Here is a 20,895-nt window from a genome sequence, read left to right as displayed (position 1 = left end):
TCTAGAACTTGAAAGATAAATAAATAATTTTCATAAAGGTCCTGAAATCCTTAGACACTGGTTGAGCAATAACACAGAATTAAATAGAACTGTCAGCACTGAATCTATCAGTGAGACTGAGAGTCATAGCCAGTGACCTGTGCTCCAGAGGGAGGAGCCTGGACCCTTGTGCAAGAGAGGGTATTTGAAAATGTCACTGTTTTAAATCTAGAGTTTAATACAGAATTTAAAACAATTGGTAAGATCGATTCACAGCCACTATTAGAAAAGTAGGGAGTAGATTATAAATTCTGAGGACAGGAACCCATGTCTCTCTTGTGTACTGTTGCATTCCCAATACCTAAGAAAGTTCCTGCCACAGAGTAGGTGCCCAATAAATGTTTGCTGGAAAATAGGTGGGATGAATACAGAAACAGGAAGGGACAATAAAGCATTATAGTTTTATGTACGGTTTGGATTCTCAGCTGAGAGCCTTCCCATGAATCCAAACTCTGCCCATTTACAGCTTAGCAGTAGGAGAAGACTGCAAGATTGTTAGAGAGAAAATAGCAATCATTGTTTCACTTTCATTCTAAATACGTTCTAAAAAATACTTATATAGACACCCAGCATGGATAAATATCAGGTTAATTTTTAGAAATCAGATATAAAAACATAAACTAAAATGTTTGGTAATACTTATTATTTTGTGAAACATCCTAACAACTGCAAAAATATAATCAATTGATAAATTACAAGTCAAACTTATCATGGTAAGGTATTATATGAAAGAATATATTCATTCAAACTTTTTAAAAGTTCTACGAATATGTTAAATCAAAGGTAGCAGTAGGGGCTGGATTTGAGAGTATTTTAGAGGCATATCTAGAAAGCTACTAAGGAAATCAGAATTTGGGAGTTATGCCTATTTCTGTTCTGAGAAACAGTATTTCATAATAGTAAAATAATTCCTATTTATTATATGTAAAATATAATGAATTTCAGTTCTTAAATTATAAGCTTTTTCCAAAGGTAACATGCAGTGTATGTTTTTTTTTCCCCCAAAAGAACATAAGAATGTTCAGAAAAAAAATTGGTGTGAAATTTTGTTTTTACATAATTCAGATCCCTATCTCTCCCCAAAAGTGCACTTTCAAAGTGGAAAATGAAGAGAGCAGCTCATAGGAAAAAATGATTAAACAAAGTGTTTTTGATTAATGACTTAAATCAGAATTTGAATGGATATGTTTAAATCAGTTCCACCCTGAAACACCCTTAGAATACTTTGCTACAGATTATTAATTTATTCAAATGGGTTAGAATTTGCATTTTATTTGTCACATAGAAATCACTGCTATTGTTGAGCTGACAGATGGTCAATCCTCAACAGATTGCAGTTTATTAGAAGGAAAGAGGAACATTACACCCCAACATATCTGGGGAACATGCCCAGCCCTGTTCCTCCAGCTTCAGAAGCTTTTCTCCTTTATTTCTCCCAGTGGGATTCAATTCTTTTGCAGTGTTCCTTCCTCATGACTGCTTTGGTCTCTGCTTGAAATCAACAGAACCTTTAATCTGAAGGTCAGAAGTTTTCATTTTGCTTATTCCTCTTGTCTTAGCAACACAAGAAATTTGTTTTTTTCTGTATTTCTTCAGTAAAAGGATACAAAGCCAGCTTCCTACAAAATGCAGACAACTTAAAAATGGTTCAGTTCTAGTGGGATAAAATACTGACTGTGGATTCAAAGTAAACAAAAAGAAACAAAGAAAATATCTACTATTTTCATCACCTCGGCTATTACTCAGAGTATTATTTCCAAATCCCATTTATAAAGTACACATTACGTTATCACGGTTTATTTGAACTTGTTTTCATTAACTGGGTAAATAAATTTCCTGGTTATTTTCCCAAAGGGCTGGCATAGCAACACTTGGTTAGACTGATCTCTCTAACTCCCTAGCTTCCTGTCTCCCTCCAGCCTGAATTACAAACTCTCCATTTCTCTCTTTTTAGCACCTGTTTCTGCCACCTTCAGTAAAAATTTGTAGTTTGTTCTAAATGAACTCTCTTGGGTTTGAAAGCCAAAAATAACTCATAACTCTAGCTATATATCATCTATATTCATTGAAATTGTAAAGATTTCTCCCAGAAAATTTCTACTTGAAAAACCTATATCATCTTAATAATGTTCCTGTTATTCCCAGCACATCTCTAGAATTTTTAATCACTATAGTGTTCTTGCTTTATCAAGTAAATTAATATACAAAGGAAGGCGCTATGGAATCTATTAAAAATAATCCTACTCAATTAAGGAAACTACAGAGAGAAATGATTTGTTTCCCATAATATCAAGAAGCAGAATTGTGAGCACACTGCTGCATAAATTAACTCTTCTTATCCTCTGGAAAGCAGAAGATCGTTCCTACAGATAAAGTGTTTCCTTCCATCAGGAAGCAAGAAACAAAACAATAGATCCCAAATAAGGAGGTATCTTGGGTGCTGATGAAATACTGGTAGAGAGATGAAGATTTCACAAACACTGGTACCAATCTGAGAGGTGAGCTCTCAAATCAAGGAAGGAGAGTATGAATTTGGTCACAAAATTCAACATACAATTTTAGTAACAAAAATAAAACTTAAGCTGAAATTTATATAAACTATTATATAAGTCCAGCATTCAGCAAATCCAAGTAAATAGTTACAGCTATAAAATGAAATGGTGAAGGTTTAATTCACCAGGTGAACAGAATCCAACTTGATCTTTCAGTTGTGCTGGTTTTATCTCTGGATTATTGCCTGATCGGGGAAAAGGATGAACTTTTCATTTTAACAAGGAAAAATGCAATTTCTGGATGAATTTTCCTTGTTCATTTACAAATGGGTCTTCGTTATGAATCACATGGTGAAGTCAATTCTTCTCATAGAAACTACACTGAATAGATGGTTTTGTGTCAATATTTATTCGTGTACTTTATCCCAAATTATGGCATAAGAATAACTTAGGAGGAAGCTAGACAAGATATACTTTCACATTTGCATATACAGTAGAATTAGACTGTCCATGATGCCTCAGTGCTCTGTGACTGTTCTCAACCATCAAATATTCTAATCCTGCATTGACCAATATGGTAGCTGCTAGCTAGACATAACTATGTAAACTAAGGTAAAAATTCAGTTCTTCAGTTGAACTGGCTACATTTCAACAGTCAATCGCTATACTTGGCCACTCATTATTATATTGGACAGTGAGGATATAGAACATTTCCGTCATTGCAGAAAGTTCTATTGGACAGTGCTGTTGGTCTGATCCCGTAACTCACCCGGATAATTTACTTCGTTAATAATGATTTTTTTCTTATTCAGCAATTAATATTGTTTATTATAGGAAATTCAAAAACTATAGATGTGCCAAATGAATTTACTTATAATCAGCTAATTCTATGATGCACAGATAACTACTAAATACTTGGTATTTATTGTTGCTTTTTCTAAGCATATAAAATTTTTTTTAAAATGCAACATACTAAACACTGTTTTTATACTTTTATATCTCCTAAAATTATGAACATTTCTGTACGTTATTTTAAAAATCTACATTATTTTACATGGCTGCGTAATAGTTATTCAGACTACTGCTATCTTTGAAGCTATTTATGATCATGATTTCTTAGGTAAATCCTGGAATTAGAAGTCATGTGTGTTCATTTATTTCTGAAACTTCACTTTCAGGAGCTGAATTTTGAAAGAGAGAGAAGTCTGAACCCAAGTGTCCTCATCTGTGTAAAACAAGATTTAATGAAATAACTTCCATCCCCTTCCAGCTTTCCAAGTCTAAGAATGTTTTCAATGAGTGCCAAAATCTGAAGTTACTAAAAAGGAAAAAAGAAACAAACACATAGGCTTGAGAAAGCAAATTTAAGAAATTAGTGTGTTCTCTCTCTTGAACACATACATATTGCATGAGTTCGGGGATTTGGGAGAGCAGGGAAAAGATATGACCACAGGGTGGCAGTAGCACACAATGAGCTTTATTTCGGTGCTGCTTTGAGAGGTTTGCATGGGGGCGGGTGGAGGGGTAGATGGGAAGTTCCACCAACCATGAGACCTTCAGCAAACAATGGTGTGGGGTCACCACCCAAAAGAAAAAGAGAACAAGGGCATTCCTGTGTGAGACAGGAAACGGAGAGGGAAGTTACATGTCCAGGGGTGTCACTCTGCAGCACGATGAGTCTCTGGGTCAGAGAGCTCCGAAGGGCAGCAGGGACTTGGGGGCTTTTAAAGTCCTAGGGTTTGTTTATCTAAGTCTAACAGATGTTGGGTACAGTTTCATAGGAAATGCAAAGCAGGCAGGCTCTAAATGACTAAAACCTATGCTTATTGGGGGTATATTTAAAACAATTGGATGTGCCAGAATCTGAGTTTAGGACTGGCCGGCTTTTGAGATAATGGTCTTGGCCTGCTGTGAACAAATTAACAACATTGGGCCAACATAAACAGGCCATCTTTGGCTCATTTATGTAACAAGTGTAAATTACATCTTATTATTCAGTCATTTAATCTGCAAACATTGAATGCCCACTCTGTTCTGGGCACTGTGCCAGGAGATCCTACAAAGTTGAATAAGATGCAGTCCTTGACCTCAGGGGACTTATGGTCCTGGAAGAGGGCCTCTTGAATGGAAGAGTGGTACCCTGAAACAGCAAATGGGAAGCTGTGGATCTTTTATTCTTCATGGGTTTTCCTGGTATAACCACGTTAACTGCTAATTACAATCGGGATACTAGACAAACACTTGAAAAATGTGTTACAATCTCCATTACCTCCATCCCCATCATCACCCCCTGAAAACAGATGCAATTCAGTATTATCATAATTCATATATACATAGGGATGGAGATGGAGGGTCCTGGACAGGTATCAGGAAAGACTTCTATCATTATGATGTACAAAATTAAACTTGTTCTTTACTTCCTTTTTCCTCTGAAACCAGTTAATCTGGCATTCCTACTTCTGTCAACCTTACTATTGCTCCATCAACCTGACCGAGAAATTGCAAAATTATGTTTGCCTCCATCTTCTCCTTCAAAAAAAACATACAGTCAATTGCTAAGTCATGTGGATTCCACACTCATGGTGACTTTATTGAGCCTGTTTTCCTTTCTGTGCCCACAGCATGGTCCCAGTTCAGGTGTTCATTTCCTCCAGCAATTGTTTCCTAATGCATCTCCTACTCCCAAATCCTGGGCTATTCATTGCTCTCAGATTGTTTTACTATAAATATAGTTCTAATGTTGTCATTCCTCTGTTCAAAAGTCTCACAGCAAACTCCTCACTCTGGCACTCAGGACCCTACATGATGATCCCAATGTTCCTGATTGTCTACTATCACCAACCTGTATTCTATATTATAAACTCAGGTGCCACAAAGCACCAGCATTCCCCAGAACTTGTTTTGCAATTTCTTTCTCAGTGTCTTTACTCATGCAATATTTTCTTCCCAAAACAATCAATCCAAACCCTGCTTATCAAAACCGGATCTAAATTTCAAGGCTAAACACAAAAGCGCCATCTTCAGGAAACCTTTCCTGATTTTCTTAATTAACTGAAAACTCACCTGGACTTTAACCAGAACTTTCTCTGGACTTCTTAGACAACAGCCTCACTCTACCTTGTGGGTAATCATTTGTGTATTTGTTTTCTTCCTCTATAAGACTGAACTTTGAGCAAGATTATTATTCACTTATGTAACCCCTATGTCTATCACAACAATTAAAATGGTTGCACTCTTCATTATAGAACACAATGCACTTCATATGGACACAGTGGTTTTGACTGACTGTTGACTAGGCAAAAGGTTCATTAATGATAAAAATTAATTCTGGTAATATGTTCAAAAACACTAAGCTGCCTCATTTCATATATTAGACGCCTTAAAAAGAACACATATACACGCAGTCAACTTTATGAGTCGTTGCTATAGGAAAAGTTATATGTGTTTGAGATATTTTTTATCTAGATAGAATTTTCATATAGTGAGGGCTATATGAATTCTTTAGGCTAGATAGTCCTGATAGTAATAAAAAAGGCATAAGAAGCCTGCAACAAGATTTTGATTTTTTTGGTCTTTAGCATGAAAAATTTTGTTTTGCTAAAAATCTAAGTTCAGAATGGGAACCAATCTCATTTGTTGCGACCACTGTTGATATTAATTTACAGATGAGCAATAAAAGAACTGAGGCAATGCAAAACAAATTTTACAAATATTCTGTGATTTACCGGCAGGAGGATTTAATTAACAAAAATATTAATATGCAGAAAATATTAATAAATGATTACTGGAATGAACAGGACATGAGCCTGTTTTCAGATATGGTATTCATCCAGACAAAGTCACAGACAGGTGATGTGAAGATTCCATAATGTTTTCAATTAGAGATTCAGAGAATTAGAGATAAATGTAAAACACAGGAAATCTATTTTATAGAATTAACTGTCATAGAACTGATGGTAAAATAATTGATTTTCACAGAAAAACTGGTATAAGCAGTACTATAAACTAAAAAGATATAGCCAATAAATGACAGCTAACTTTAATGATGCAATGACCTCATAACAACATATGGGTCATCAGATGAATTTTAGATCTAGGAAAGGTTGGGTAAAATCTAGGTTCTTGACTTCCTCTAATAATAAACTGATTTTCAGTAAAGATCTGGCAACTCAAAACTTTTCAAATTATTTAAACCACAATGGCTCCATCGTCCCACTGAAACTTATTTTTCCCTTGGTACAGAGTTTTGGGGAGGCTACAGCCAGAGGTCTCAAGTCTGCAGTGATGGGTATCTAATTTTAATAGTGCACCTCTAGGGGAGCACATTACTGGGGGCCGACTCATGGTTACTAAAGTCACCAGAACCAGCTTCCTCTCACCCAAGTTGCTGGGAAGTGGACTTCTTCATGAGAAAGTTGCTATGGAGTCTGCCCCAGAACCAGGACAGACAGTCTGGAGGGGTATTTTGAGACACCACAGTTTATTGCTTTCCCTTGGGAGACTGGGAATAAACACTGCTGACAATTCTTGTCCTTTGGGTTTCCCCTTTCTAGAATAAATGTAGACTATACCATCTGTCCTGCAAAAAAACTGTTTATTCTAATCATCTTTATTAGCAGATCTGGATACTGCTTCCAAATCTCCACAGCAACATGCATTCTTCCTTTTCGCTAAGTTCTTACTGCTCTCTGTTCATACATCTGTGTACCCCATGATGAAATAAACACTAATTATGCGGCACCTTATATAACAATCTATTTACCTTCTCCTTGTCTGAACAAAAAGCTCCTTGAGAGCATGGATACTTTTTAATTGTCCCATATCCAGCTACTGCCTGGTATAAGATGGATGCTCAAAAAAATATTTGTAAAATGAGTGAATGAATAGTAGACTTTGGTCACTATCATGTATGTATTCAAACTATTTTCATTCAGAGAAAGTGACTTTACAAACTTCAATGAAAACTAACTTCACCTGCTACGTATTAAGGGATCCACTTTGCACCACCCAATGATATAAGCTTCCTAAGGAGGTACATTTTTTGGCTGCTTCTCAAACTGGACTCACTGGATCCTTTGGTCAAGTGGGCTAAAATGTCACAAATCGCCCGCCATCCCCAGCATCTGTCCCTCATCTTACCACATAGTTATGTTCTAAATTTAAATGTATATTGAGAACGGCAGAGGCATGTCCATGAACAGGCAAAATAAGTCCCTAAAAGGGACAGAGGTCCTTAAAAAAAAAATAGCTCTTCTACTTTTTCATCCCTATGCTGAAAATCAACTTGATTTCATACAAATGAATGAAAACTGAAATGTGTGAACAGAAGGTTAATTACTAGCTACAATGAGCAAATGTAAGAGAAGTAATAACAGCTTCTGAACTGCCAGGTAATTGCCGGCAAACAGAAAAGACTGTCTTTGAATTGAAGTTTGGAGGGGGGAGGAGTCAGCTTTAACAGGACTTGGGGATTTAAAAATCCCTAGTAAAGAATTCAGCTGTCATCCTTATCATGGAAATTAATCCTAGCATCAAAACTAGCCGAGCACTGAATATCAGGCAGGAAGTGCTGACCAAGTAAATTTTTAATCTAAGAAATTATGTTAGCATATAAGTTATACCAAATATTGTAGACATTAAAGATGTATTTGTAATAAAATGTATTGTTCACTTCTCAATATATTAACACATAGTTTAATTATTCAGACATTGAAAATCTACTCAACTTTGAGTCCTAATCCTGATTTTGTTACACTAATAGCAAAATTATTGATATAATTATGAATCTCACTAAAACTGCGTAATTTGTGAGAAAGTCCTTTCTACTCTCTCTGCTCCTATTTTTCCTAATTATAAGGCCAAGTCTTCCAGCACTTAGTTGCTCCGAGGCATATGCACCTATTTATTAGTTGAGTTTGTTTTTATGCCATCAATCATTACTTGTTCAAATATTTAGCGACAATTTTTTAAAAAAACTCTGGAAATCCATAAGTATTGCACAAGCTATATAAATATCTGAATTTATATGTATGCACATATAAAAAATACATAAAAGTTCACCTGAATTACTCTCCAATTTAAGATCTGAGCTGAGGACTTCAATGATTTAATACTGAATTCTAAGGCAGCACAGCAATAAACTCATAAGCCACATATCACTTCCCTTTGCCAAGTTTAACAAAGTGGATGGAGAAAGAAGAAAGACGGTAACATGTAATGATAATAATAATATTTCATATTCATTAAGGCCGGATTAGGCTGCAGCTATTCACATGAGAGAGGGTAGGGGAAAATGGGTATGAAATAATCCAAGGGTCCCATCTGGTTAAGAGTTATTTTCTTTTTAAAAGGTATTTTTCAGACTAAAGACAGCTGAGAGGCTCCAGACACCTTAGTAGCCTCCTCTTCTGGTCCTGACCAGATTTGAGTCAGGACACCCAGCTTCAAAGAGCTGCCTCTCCAGGAGGCCAGCGCTACCCTTTCCTTGCTTGAGCTTCAATCTCAGAAAAGAGGATCAAGACAGGCTCTAGGAACAAACATTGCACTGGCTCCTTTGTTTTGGAAGAAAGGCAGAGTATGAGGTTCTCGGTCACTTTTTTTTTTTTTTTTTTTTGTGGTACGTGGGCCTCTTACTGTTGTGGCCTTTCCCATCGCGGAGCACAGGCTCTGGACGCGCAGGCTCAGCGGCCATGGCTCACGGGCCTAGCCGCTCCGCGGCATGTGGGATCTTCCCAGACCGGGGCATGAACCCGTGTCCCCTGCATTGGCAGGCGGACTCTCAACCACTGCGCCAGCAGGGAAGACCCTCGGTCACTTTTGTCAAGGAAATCAGATCAAAAGGGATGTACAGAGGGTCAGGTCACGGTGAGTGCACGAACTCTAGTCCTGCCAAAGCATCTCCGGATCTTGGCAAAACTTGTTCCTGAGTCCAAAGTGGATCCCCACCCCTGAGGCCTTCAGCGTCCCCAGAAATCACAACAGTGTCATCAGGTGGAGGAGGGGTCCCAAGAAGACTTCGAAAAGCAGCACTAGGCGGGAAGGGAGCAGAAAGGCTCTTTTCCTCCACCAGAGAGCAGTACCTTTTTGCAAAGCCCAGCATTTGGTGCTTGCCTACATCTGTTGTCACAATCAAGATGTTACCAGAGCTCCTGTGTTGCCTTCATATTCAGAGGCATAGGAATTGCAGGGTGCAAAGGGATCGGATCGCTGCCTCCCAATGAAAGTTGGTGATAAACGTATAGAAGTTAGTTTCATATTAAACAAAATCCATTTCTGCTCTCCTTCTGCATCCAGCACTGATTTCCAAGATGCTTCCCAACTGCCTCTTAACATCTGACTCAAACAAACACTTTCATCCTCACTTTCTGTAGAATACTTCAATTTTCCCATTAAATTAATGCATACCCAGCTCACTGGGTGAACACATTAATAAATACTTAAGAAAAAATTTTTGGTAAGATTAACAATCATCTCCATTCAAAATAAGGTGATAACTAACCAGTTCTTAAAATGGCCATTTGAATAGTTTTAGTGGTCTGCTTTAGAAACTTTGGGATGGGTGTTTAAAAAAATAAAGAGAGACAAAAGCAGTAACATATGTAATATGTGTGTGTGCACGCGCGCACGCACACACGAATATTTTCAAAAAATAAAGATTCTTCTACCTGGCTTGCCAGTTACCTCTGCAGGTGCCACGCCTCCCTAGTTTCCAAAGACTTCTCTTCCCTTCCTGAGTGCGCAGGGCCCCTTCTCCCTACCCTCACCTCTAGCCCAAATTAGGCCCCCTGCTTCCTCCTCACCTTGCCATGGACCCCTACCCAAGGATTCCCTCCCCACGTGGCCAGGCCCCCGGCCCAGCCCCTAGTTCCGAGCCTCACCACTGTCCCCTTCAATGTCCCAGGCCCCATTGCTGCCACCCGCGTTCCTTCCTCTTCCTGGGCCACTATCTCCGCGTTCCTGGACCAGCTTCTCGCTGTGGCTGCCGAACCCGTCGGGGAAAACCTCTCGTGGGGACTGCGAGCACCACGTGTGACCCTAAAACTCCAGATCTCCTCTCCCGCCCTGCCGGGTTACACGCACCAAACCCGGGCCAGCCAGGCGCGGCCTCTGTTGCGCAAGGACCCAAAATGACCGAGGACACGCCGCCACCACGAATTAAGAGGCCCCGGAGCAAACCTGGTGCCAAACTCGCTGCTACTTGGCCTCTCTCTGGGAGGAGGTGTAGGTGTGTGAGCGAGCCGCGCTCTCAGGCGGGCGCTGTTAAGGCGCCGTGGCCTGCGCAGCCCCGAGGGCCCTGCGTCGCTCTCCCGAGCCAAGGTTCTCAGGAGCGGGCCGCGGAAAAGACGTTAGCGGGAGGAGTTAGCGGCTGTTGGGAGAACGGGTTCAAGGAAACAGTCCCTTCCAAACCCCGGCCATCGCGGGGTGGGCCTCCTTCCTCCCTCCCAGACATCTGCGACAAGAGGCGCAGGTACCCACGGCGACCGCCCGCCCAGGCACGCCCAAGCACGCCAGAGCACGTCCCGGTAGGACGAGCCGGGGCCCGTCGCCGGTTAGTCCCACCCGGCTCTGAACGCCCAGGGGTCGCCTGCGTCCGCCCGGAACATGCCAGGTGAGGGGACGCCATAGCGATGCGGCCTCAGAGCGCGCACGCCCCCTGCGGTTGGCATGGAAACGGCCCCGCGAGGCCCAGGAGCTCCGCTGATTGGTCGATTTAACAGACGCGGGGAGGGGGTGTTGAAAGTAAATAGCTCTGAGCGCTGGGCCACCAAAGCTGGGACTCTGGCTCCCTGACTGGAATCCATTAACATCTCGGTCTCCTTCCGCCCCGCCCCCTTCGGCGGCTCCTCATTCCCAGTCTTCGTGTGCACTTGCTAATTGTTTGAGACAGATGTATAAAGATATAAGACGGAGAAGAGCGAGGCCCGCTGTGGGTTCCAAGCAGGTTTTGGGGACTTCTGACTTGTGGGAGGAGGGCCGCGGAAGAGCACCCTGCTTATCACTGTGGGAAAGGGACGTACTTTCCCACAGTGATGTATCCTGGGTCATTTGTTTGCAGGCAGGGGGGTGGTGGGGTGACGAATAAGCATAATAGCCCGGAAAGACACGGGCTTGCAGATTTGGACTCCCAATTAACGTGGGGCTTAGCGTCTCGGCTTGGAGGTTTGTCAGACGTCTCTCTCTCTCCTACCAGCTGTCAACCAGATCTTGGAAGAAAGCCTGGAGAGATTCAAATCACTGTTTTGGTTCAAAGCAGCTTTGATCGCTCGCACGGTGGCTTAGGCCCTTTGAGCCCTAATAATTGCAGGGAAGATATCTGTCACAGTGCTCTCTCTTCTGGAGATTCACTGCATCCTTGGAGCCCCTGGTGGAAGAGGTTGACTAACCAGCTTGTCTGTTTCTCCTTCCTTGCTAGCAGTAGCCTGTGGAGACTGAGGCTATGCATCTCAGCAGCTCCAAGAGTGGAGTAGTGCTGGCTCCAGTGTCCCGAGGTCCTGATGCCTGTCAGATGATAACCAGAGCCCAGCTTGGCCAGGATCCGCCACAAAGAACAGTACTAGGGGTGCTAACTGAGAATGGGCAGTACAGGAGGACCTGTGGCCAGGTAATGCCTGAGAAGAGCCAGGAAGGCTACTCGCTGAGAAGGGCTCTCATGTCTTGGTGGGAGGTGGGTTTCTCTTGAAATTTTACCTCCAAACTCTTCTTGAGTATTCAACCATGGAATCTGGACTATAGGGACATTTTTTTTTTTTTTAAAGATCACATTGTCAGGTCCCTTTTCCAGCTAGAAACATGAATAATTTTCTTTGTTATTTTGCCAATATCAAGGAAATAACACATACTGTTTAGGTCAAGTATGTGTAAAGTCAGTTAAGTTCTGGGCTAAAAGGAAATGTGAATGCCCCAAAATAAACTATGGAACTGGGGATCTTCCAGATTGGACTGGTATTCAGATTGATCTAGGCTGTGCCTGAAGCATCCTGGATAACCTTTGTTAAGCTCATTGGTGATGGTGTTAGAATCAGGATTGGATCGGCTCTACTAGATTACTTCCAAATGCATGCTTCAAAAGTCGGCTTCTCCTCGGGACAAAGGACAGTTAGGCAAACGGATCATGGGCCATCTGATATCAGTTGCTTGTGCCTAACTGATCATAGGTACCTCCCTTAACAGACTGTAAACAAATTCAGACACTTAAAATGCAAATGAGGAGTTTGATCCTTAAGAATGAATTTTGAAATTAAAAAAAATATTCCTCAAGTATGTTATTAGACAAGCTTCTCATAACTGTGCCTTAAGCCTGTACTGCACATCTATAGTGGAATGAAGTTGGCAATAGTACAGTGGAATAGGTGGGCAGGTATTCTTTCCATTGTATAGGTGAGAAAATTTGAGAGGTTTAAGAACCCCCCACCCCCCAAAAAAAGCCATGATGGAGGCCAGGTCAGAAGCCTCATCTACTGACTCATCTACTGACTGTTCAAGGCATCTGTGTTTTGGTGGCATCTAGTTATGGGAGAAAATTACCCAAAGTAATCTGTTACAAGCTTTGGAAAAAACTGAGTAAAGGTGGTTTTAAGAAACTTAATTTGCTTAGCGATGTTTACTTCTTTAAACTTGAAGTCTAAAACCTGTCATGAATTGGTAGTTACTCCTATGCTCACTTTAAATTCAAAACCGTTAGCTAACCTCTATGTTGCCAGGCACTACCTCTACATTTCCCGGTTCTATTCCTCTACAACCTTCTTATAGAAACCGTCTATTTTACACTTTCCCTTCTCTCTATCCTCCAAAGCCTCTATCTCCATCCTTCCTCTCAGCTAATAACTTTATATCCTATTTTCCTAGAAATATAGATGCACCCAGAAGAGAATTTCCACATGCTCCCATGTATCATATACTCTGCCATCCCCCTCCTGCTTCATGACCCATGTGTCCCTGCTCTCATGTAAGGTGAACCCCCATGTGTGCAGCACACCTGATGCCCTCTTGCCTCTTCAAGGATATCATTCCATCAGCTCTTCTTTCTCAGTTTTCTTTTCTCTACTGGGTCAAACCCAGAAGCATGCAAATATATTGTGATTTTTTTTTTTCAGTCTTAAAAACCTTTCAGCTACAAAGCTCTTGGCAGCAACTGTCCCATTCACGGCAGTGTTTCTTGAGAGTTTGCCTACTGTAAACTCCATCAGGATGAGGATTTTGCACATCAGGTTTTGTGCTGTATTCCCAGTGTTTAGAATAGTGCCTGGCCAGGGTAGCATGCAAGTGTTTGTTGAATGAATACTCTGTCTCAAATTCTTCTCTTGTTGTCTTTGACTCAATTCTTAATCCTTTCCTTACTGGACTGATTGGTGGCATTTGACACTATTGATCACTCTTTATTCCTTGAAATAGTTTCTTCTCTCTCAGCCTAGAAAACACGGCTCTCTCCTGGTTTCCCACCTAGCTCACTGGCCACACCTCCTCAATATCTTGGTTCTTCCTCATCCAATATCTAAAAGCTAGAGTGTGCCAGGGCTTAGTATTTGATCTCAATCTGCACGCACTCCCTTAGCAATCTCTTCAAGTCTCCTGGCATTAAATACCATCTATCTGTTGATGACTCCTTCTTCTATCTCCAGTCTGGACCTCTCAGCTATGTTGCAGGCTCACATGGTGAGCTGCCTACTTGATGTCTCCACTTGGATCATGCAGTAGGCATCTCAAACTTAGGCGAAACCAAACACCAACCCTGGCCCCAGACTGCTCTTCCCAGAGTCTTCCTCATCTCAGTAAATGGAATATCCATCCTTCCTGTTATTCAACCCCAAAACCTTTGTCATCCTTGACCCTTCTTTTTCTTCCACCCCACATCTAATTTGCTGAGAAAATACTATTGGCTGTATTTAAAAAATGTCCAGAACCTCATTTATTATTCTCATTATGTCATATAATAAGGTTCTACATCTTATAGGAGAATTTATGCATAGTATGCATTTCTAAAATCATCATGTTTCTAAGTAACTAGGTTTAAATGGGACCTTTACGGGAGCCTGTTGACTAAAAGTTAACTATTTAAGGAGGACAATAGGAACTCAGTAACTATGTGTCAAGAACCTTGCTGGGTTGGTATAAAAGCCTGTCATGCTACAAGCACAAAAACTGATTTACAATTTTCCATCCACATGTGGTACCTAGTTCACTTTGGAGGAGAGCTATAGTTTTTCTTTTTTTCTATAATCTTGAGTTCCCTTTGATAAATACATGAGGAAGATGACAAATTTTAGGTAGCTCCTTTCCCAAATGTCAAATGTAGACGAAGATAAGGGCAAAGTCATCCTTGGGAAGCTTCATTTTCTGAAATTCAATTGCAGACATAGATATTTCAATTTAAGATTCCTCTCATCTTTCCAGCCTGCTGGTTTGAGTCACATGGGTTCTTAGCACCTATGATGGCTACGGGGTGGCCTCTAACAAGAAACTTAACCCTTTTCTAGGGGATCACAGCACTCAGGTGTTTCTCTGGGTCAGAAAATGTCTTCCCTCCAGCTGGAAAGAAAGCGCTGTCTGCCAGCGGGGTTCAGGGGCCAGCCAAGCAAGGATTTGACATGTACGTGGACGAGCCTGAGCAAGGGGACAGAGACAACTGCACAGGGCGAGAGGGGATGGCATTTGAGGATGCCTATGAAGTAGACACCAGAACACTCAAGTCAGACCTTCACTTCCTGCTGGATTTTAACAGAGGTAATGGGACTCATCTGTGGCTGATGGTACCCTGTCTTTGTAATCGTCTGCAGCATTTAGTAGCCTATAACTAGCAAGAGAACACCCTGAGTAGTAACTATTTTCACAACTGCCTGTAGGGGTTTAGTGGATGGAACTAGTTTTTAAATTAAATGTTCTTACCTGATACTGTTGAACCCCCTGCAGTTTCCCCTATGCTGGTAGATTCATCTCTCTACTCCCAGTCTGAAGATGCATCAGATTTTGGTACAGATGTGATAAATGTGACTGAATATGCTGAAGAAATTCATCAATACCTTAGAGAAGCTGAAGTGAGTTTTCCCAACTTCTCCTTCAATTTCCAGCACCCCAAGCACTTCATATTAAGATAGCTATACACTCTTGGCCATAACCATGAGTGAATGGCATTCTTGTGACATCTAAACATGAGAACGTTTATGAAAAATAATAGTTGTGAGGTGAGTAGCAGTTATTTGGACACTTTCTCTTTGACTCAAAGGGTTTGTATGGGGCTTCCCTGGTGGCGCAGTGGTTGAGAGTCCACCTGCTGATGCAGGGGACGCGGGTTCGTGCCCCGGTCCGGGAGGATCCCATGTGCCGCGGAGCGGCTGGGCCCGTGAGCCATGGCTGCTGAGCCTGCGCACTCGGAGCCTGTGCTCCGCAACGGGAGAGGCCACAGCAGTGAGAGGCCCGCGTACCGCCAAAAAAAAAAGGGTTTGTATGTTAAGTATTTCACTCTTGGGGATAATGATTATTGCCATTTTTCCCCTCCTTTAAGTCATCTGTTAACTAATTGCATTACAGAACCAGAATTTCTCACTTTCTTCCATATCATGGTAAAGATTTATCTGGCTCTTGACTGAGTTTCCTGCTAACCTTTGCTCATGAGATTTTTAAAAATAGCAACTGTTCTGTGGTGTAATCTTTCTAACATAGCAACTATTTGAATATCAAAACTCTTTCCCCAAACAGATAAGACACATGCCCAAAGTGCACTACATGAGGAAACAACCAGACATCACAGAAGGCATGCGAACGATTCTGGTGGACTGGCTGGTTGAGGTGGGAGAAGAATATAAGCTTCGGGCAGAGACTCTCTACCTGGCCGTCAACTTCCTGGACAGGTTTCTTTCCTGCATGTCTGTTCTGAGAGGGAAACTGCAGCTTGTAGGAACAGCAGCTCTTCTCCTGGCTTCGTAAGTGTTCTTCAGCTCAAATAATGTGAAACTTCAGCCTGTCAAAACACTTGATTTCCGTTCCCATTTATTGGAGAAATGCGGTGCTTGATAAGTAAAACTTATTCATGCCTCCTTTGATAGAATGTCATCATTTTTACAGTGTTTACTGAGAATCTGAGTCTTACCATATGTTCACTCTTCCATTTGGATGTTTAAGATCCTTTTAACAAGAAGTTCAATATCATGACTAAGGCAGCCATCAGCTCAAATTCAGGATCCAATTTAACTATTTTGTGGTGTAGTCTTTTGGCTGTATTCTAGTATGAGTAAATGTCCTATTATAAGAGATTTTGGTTACATAAAAGCCTTCTCTTCATGATCTAGCAAGTGACTCATAATAACACAGTTTATTTGGTTATAGTGAATAAGCTATTTTAGCTGGTTCCTGTTACTATCAATCATTCATAACAATATCTAATTGTGTAGAAAAGGGCTACATTGTGGCTAATATTCTTTTAAATAAGTGACCTGCTAGTGAATGGTAGTTTTCTTTCTATTCTTCTGGTCTCAGATATAATATTTATTAATGCCTAAAATATTGCAAACATTTCCCTACAGAAAGGAGAAACAAAACCAAAGAATCGATAACTGTGAAATTGTATCATTATCTATCTCTTGGATACATAGCATCTTTTGCTAATTCAATAGAGAAAACTGAACATGATCTTTCAAAAAACTCAAGACCAAAGGAGTTTTTTCCTACCATTGTGTTCAACATAACATTCTTTTCCAAAAGATGATTTGGGGCTTCCCTGGTGGTGCAGTGGTTGAGAGTCCGCCTGCCGATGCAGGGGACACGGGTTCATGCCCCAGTCCGGGAAGATCCCACATGCCGCGGAGCGGCTGGGCCCGTGAGCCATGGCCGCTGAGCCTGCGCGTCCAGAGCCTGTGCTCTGCAACGGGAGAGGCCACAACAGTGAGAGGCCCACGTACCGCAAAAACAAAAACAAAAGATGATTTGAAGTCTATAGAATTAAGAGGAATTCACCCACATGTCTGTCATTCAGAATCTTTCAGCATATCAGAAGCCAAAACCTAAAACTCCCGGTTGGAAATTGTTTCTTTACTATCTCGTAGCAGTAAGTACAACATATCCTTGTCATACTCATGTTCTTGTTCTGGAAACAAGCTCCTCCTCTTTTCACACCTGTACGATTTCGTGATTTGTAAGTGATATTTAAGTCTGCAAGGGCCACGTGACAGGCATGGTTGTGACAGCACAAGAGGGAGAGCACAGGGTCGAAGCTTTACTTCCCCAAACTCTTTCCCTTTTGTAGGAAATATGAAGAAATATATCCACCTGGAGTAGATGAGTTTGTCTTTATAACTGATGATACCTACACAAAACAACAACTGCTGAGAATGGAACACCTGCTCCTGAAGGTCCTGGCTTTTGACCTGACAGTGCCAACCACCAACCAGTTTCTCCTTCAGTACTTAAGGAGGCAAGGGGTGTGTGTCAGGACTGAGAACCTGGCCAAGGTAGGCCACATGACTTCCAAGAACTTCAGTGCCAAATGGATAAAAAAAGCAGCCTCCTTCAGTTCTTCCTTCCTTTTCAGTTCTTTGCCTTGGGCCCAGAAAAGCTTTTTGGCAACTGGAAGAGAACTAATTCTAAGAACATGACTTCTGCTTACGAGACATTGCTATTAATCGTGTTTGGCAGACACGGGTTGTCTAATCACCCAGGTCTTAGAAAAAATTTAAGCTTGGAAACTGTTCTCTTGTTATATACAGACCACATACAAGCAATACCTCTTAGGTTTACAGAATGGGAACAAGATAAATATGGCTCTATTTGGCTCTAATCTAATCCTAACTTGTTAAGTAATGAAGCACTATTTGGTCATTTGGAGTTCTAAACTTTAGTTGAAGGCACTGAAGTATTGGTTTGGAAAACTTGGTTTCCGTCCATAATGATCTAATATATCTGGTATTTATATGCCATGCAAAGAGTAATAAGGGTGTCTCTATAAATTTCCCAATATGTTTCTTTTAATTTGATAAGTTCCCACTGGTACTGTTCTAGCCTATGAACTGCATGTATTTGCCTGATAAATTAATAGCTTTAACATGGACATATTTTTGCCTTTGGCTGAAGGCTTTAGTCCGCTCCAGTGGCCAGAGCAATGCTACTTGACCAGCATAAACCTGCACTCCTATAGTATAAGTAACCCATCACGTATACTGTATGGTTAGGCCAAATACTTGCCTATCCATTTTGAAATTGACTTGAAATTTATTACAACATAAATGTTACTCTGGTTATGGACAGGCATAGCAATTATTAACCCAGTGGATAATTTTGAGCATCTATTTCTGCACTCATCACTAGATGCACACTGAACAAAGATGACACAGTTTGTCCCCTTGACATTTCTAGGTTTGCTTGTAACCTTAGTCAAATTCCTAATTCCAATGAGATTTTCCCTCTTGTGCTTAGTATGTAGCAGAGCTGAGTCTCCTTGAAGCTGACCCGTTCTTGAAATACCTTCCTTCACTGATCGCTGCAGCTGCTTACTGCCTGGCAAACTATACTGTGAACAGGTACTTCTGGGTAAGTGCTCGTTGCTTCTTTCTAGATGAACCTCAAGGCCTATCTAAAGTCTGCTCAGTAACTCTGGAGGCTTAGAATGGGCTGGCCTCTTGTGAAGGAGAGTTAGTTTAATAAGAAACTGGTTGCCTTGCCAGCAGACTACAATGTGCCGCTGAGTACTGCAGGTCAGTCTTCATGGCTTGGACTCAGTGGCTTAGCTCACTGGGGAGCAGAGGTTGCAGGAAGTCAAGGGGATGGTGGTGGCAAGCTCATTGAATGGAAGCAGGTGTGGAAACCTCAACACCCACCTTTATGCAAGGAGGGCTGTTGTAGTATAAGCATTGACCACTTCAAGGCAAAAGATGTTGACTTTTCCCCTCTGTGTAAAATAACCTGGGTCCAGTTAGGATGGTCAGAGGTTGTATCAGGCTTTCAAAGGAACAGGGCAGTTAGCATTGCTTCTTGGCTTGTGACAGTTGGCAAGATTAGAGATGGGCCCCTAAGATTTGGTTCTGAAGGCTCACTTTGTGCTACAAGAGTGGGGCATCTACTTTTATTTTTCTAGAATTCTTAGTTTTTATTCTGAATTTGGCTAAGACTCATTCATATTCTATTTAAATAGAGTGTACAGGTAAGTAGAGGCCCTTTAGAGGCCAGTAAAAAATCCTGCTCATGAGAGAATAAACTGTCCCCAAAGTGAGCATTATAATTGTACAATGTGAGCAAATGTAGAATTCTGTTTTTCCTAATATCTTATTTCTAAAGTCTCTGAGGATTACAGTTTCTTTTGAGATGAACATGGATACTTACTAAGTGATTAATCTCCTTTATTTCACCGTTTTATCTTCAGATTTCTGATATCTTATAAAGCTGTATGATGCAATTTTCTTCTTTTGTCTTTTGTTTTGATTAGCCAGAAACCCTTGCTACGTTTACAGGCTATTCATTACGTGAAATTGTGCCTTGCCTGAGTGAGCTGCATAAAGTGTGCCTGGGTATTCCCCACCGACCTCAGCAAGCAATTAGGGAGAAGTACAAGGCTTCAAAGTAAGCTCCTGAGATTCTCTTACCTGGGCTCACTATTTAAAGCTTTAACGAGTGATAGTAACTTCAGAATTAAAAATACAACAAATTGCATATCTGGTGCGAGGATGGAAGAGTAAGGTTTCATGTCAAATCAAGAAAATCAGTTTGGAGGGGCCTAGATTTATAACTTGTCAGCGTTGTAGTACATCTAGTCAGCCAGCTCCTTCCTTTCTGTTAAAACTACTAGAAAGTTTTCTGTGGCCCACATGAGATTTTATGAAACCAAAGTCCTTGGCTTGTGCTGAACTTGCTTTGGGTCTTATTTCAGGTACATGCACGTGTCTCTCGTGGAACCACCCGCAGTCCTTCCTCTACGATAAGTTTCAGAACCGAAGCGCTTTCAGAACTTAATCTCGAGATCAACAGAATTGGTCTTGATTTTTATAGGTTTCTGCAGGTTGGGTCAAACTAGTGTTGCTATGATATAGATGACATATTTTTTAGAATGTAAATGTATTGAGGTTCTTTTAGACATTGGTAGCTTGTAATATAGTCTAAACTTCCTAAAGAATAAACAACTTGCCTTCTGACCACGTGTTAGGCTTATTTACTGATTACCATGGCTGACACACCTGCCTGGGATTTTAGTTGAGAGTATTACAAATGTCATCTTTATTTCAAGAACGCTTCTGTGTTGGTTTTATAAATCTGGCATGCTATTAGGATGAAGTGTTCTGAGGAATCCAGAGACTTTCATGTGTGGTAAAATAGCTACTCTGAGACTCTTTCCTTCCTGTCTTTTTACTCCTCATGTAGGTCTCCATAAATTGGCAAGGGATGAACT

General features: G+C 41.0%; 1 protein-coding gene across 1 annotated transcript; it reads left to right on the top strand.

Moving 5' to 3' along the window:
• Positions 1 to 11,940: 11,940 nt before the first annotated feature.
• CCNA1 (cyclin A1) lies at positions 11,941 to 20,642 on the top strand. Its single transcript, XM_029210227.1, has 8 exons — positions 11,941 to 12,132; positions 15,005 to 15,251; positions 15,438 to 15,562; positions 16,224 to 16,447; positions 17,767 to 17,971; positions 18,933 to 19,046; positions 19,939 to 20,072; positions 20,380 to 20,642. The coding sequence occupies exons 1-8, from the start codon at positions 11,968 to 11,970 to the stop codon at positions 20,429 to 20,431; spliced, it is 1,266 nt and encodes a 421-aa protein (XP_029066060.1). The 5' UTR covers positions 11,941 to 11,967; the 3' UTR covers positions 20,432 to 20,642.
• The last annotated feature ends 253 nt before the right edge of the window (positions 20,643 to 20,895 follow it).

The sequence above is a fragment of the Monodon monoceros genome, unplaced genomic scaffold (genome assembly GCF_005190385.1).
Source record: "Monodon monoceros isolate NGI ecotype Baffin Bay Population unplaced genomic scaffold, NGI_Narwhal_1 Super_Scaffold_8, whole genome shotgun sequence".
NCBI classification, from domain to species: domain Eukaryota; kingdom Metazoa; phylum Chordata; class Mammalia; order Artiodactyla; family Monodontidae; genus Monodon; species Monodon monoceros.
Note: the sequence above shows the minus strand (reverse complement) of the source record. Positions and strands in the feature narration are given on the sequence as shown.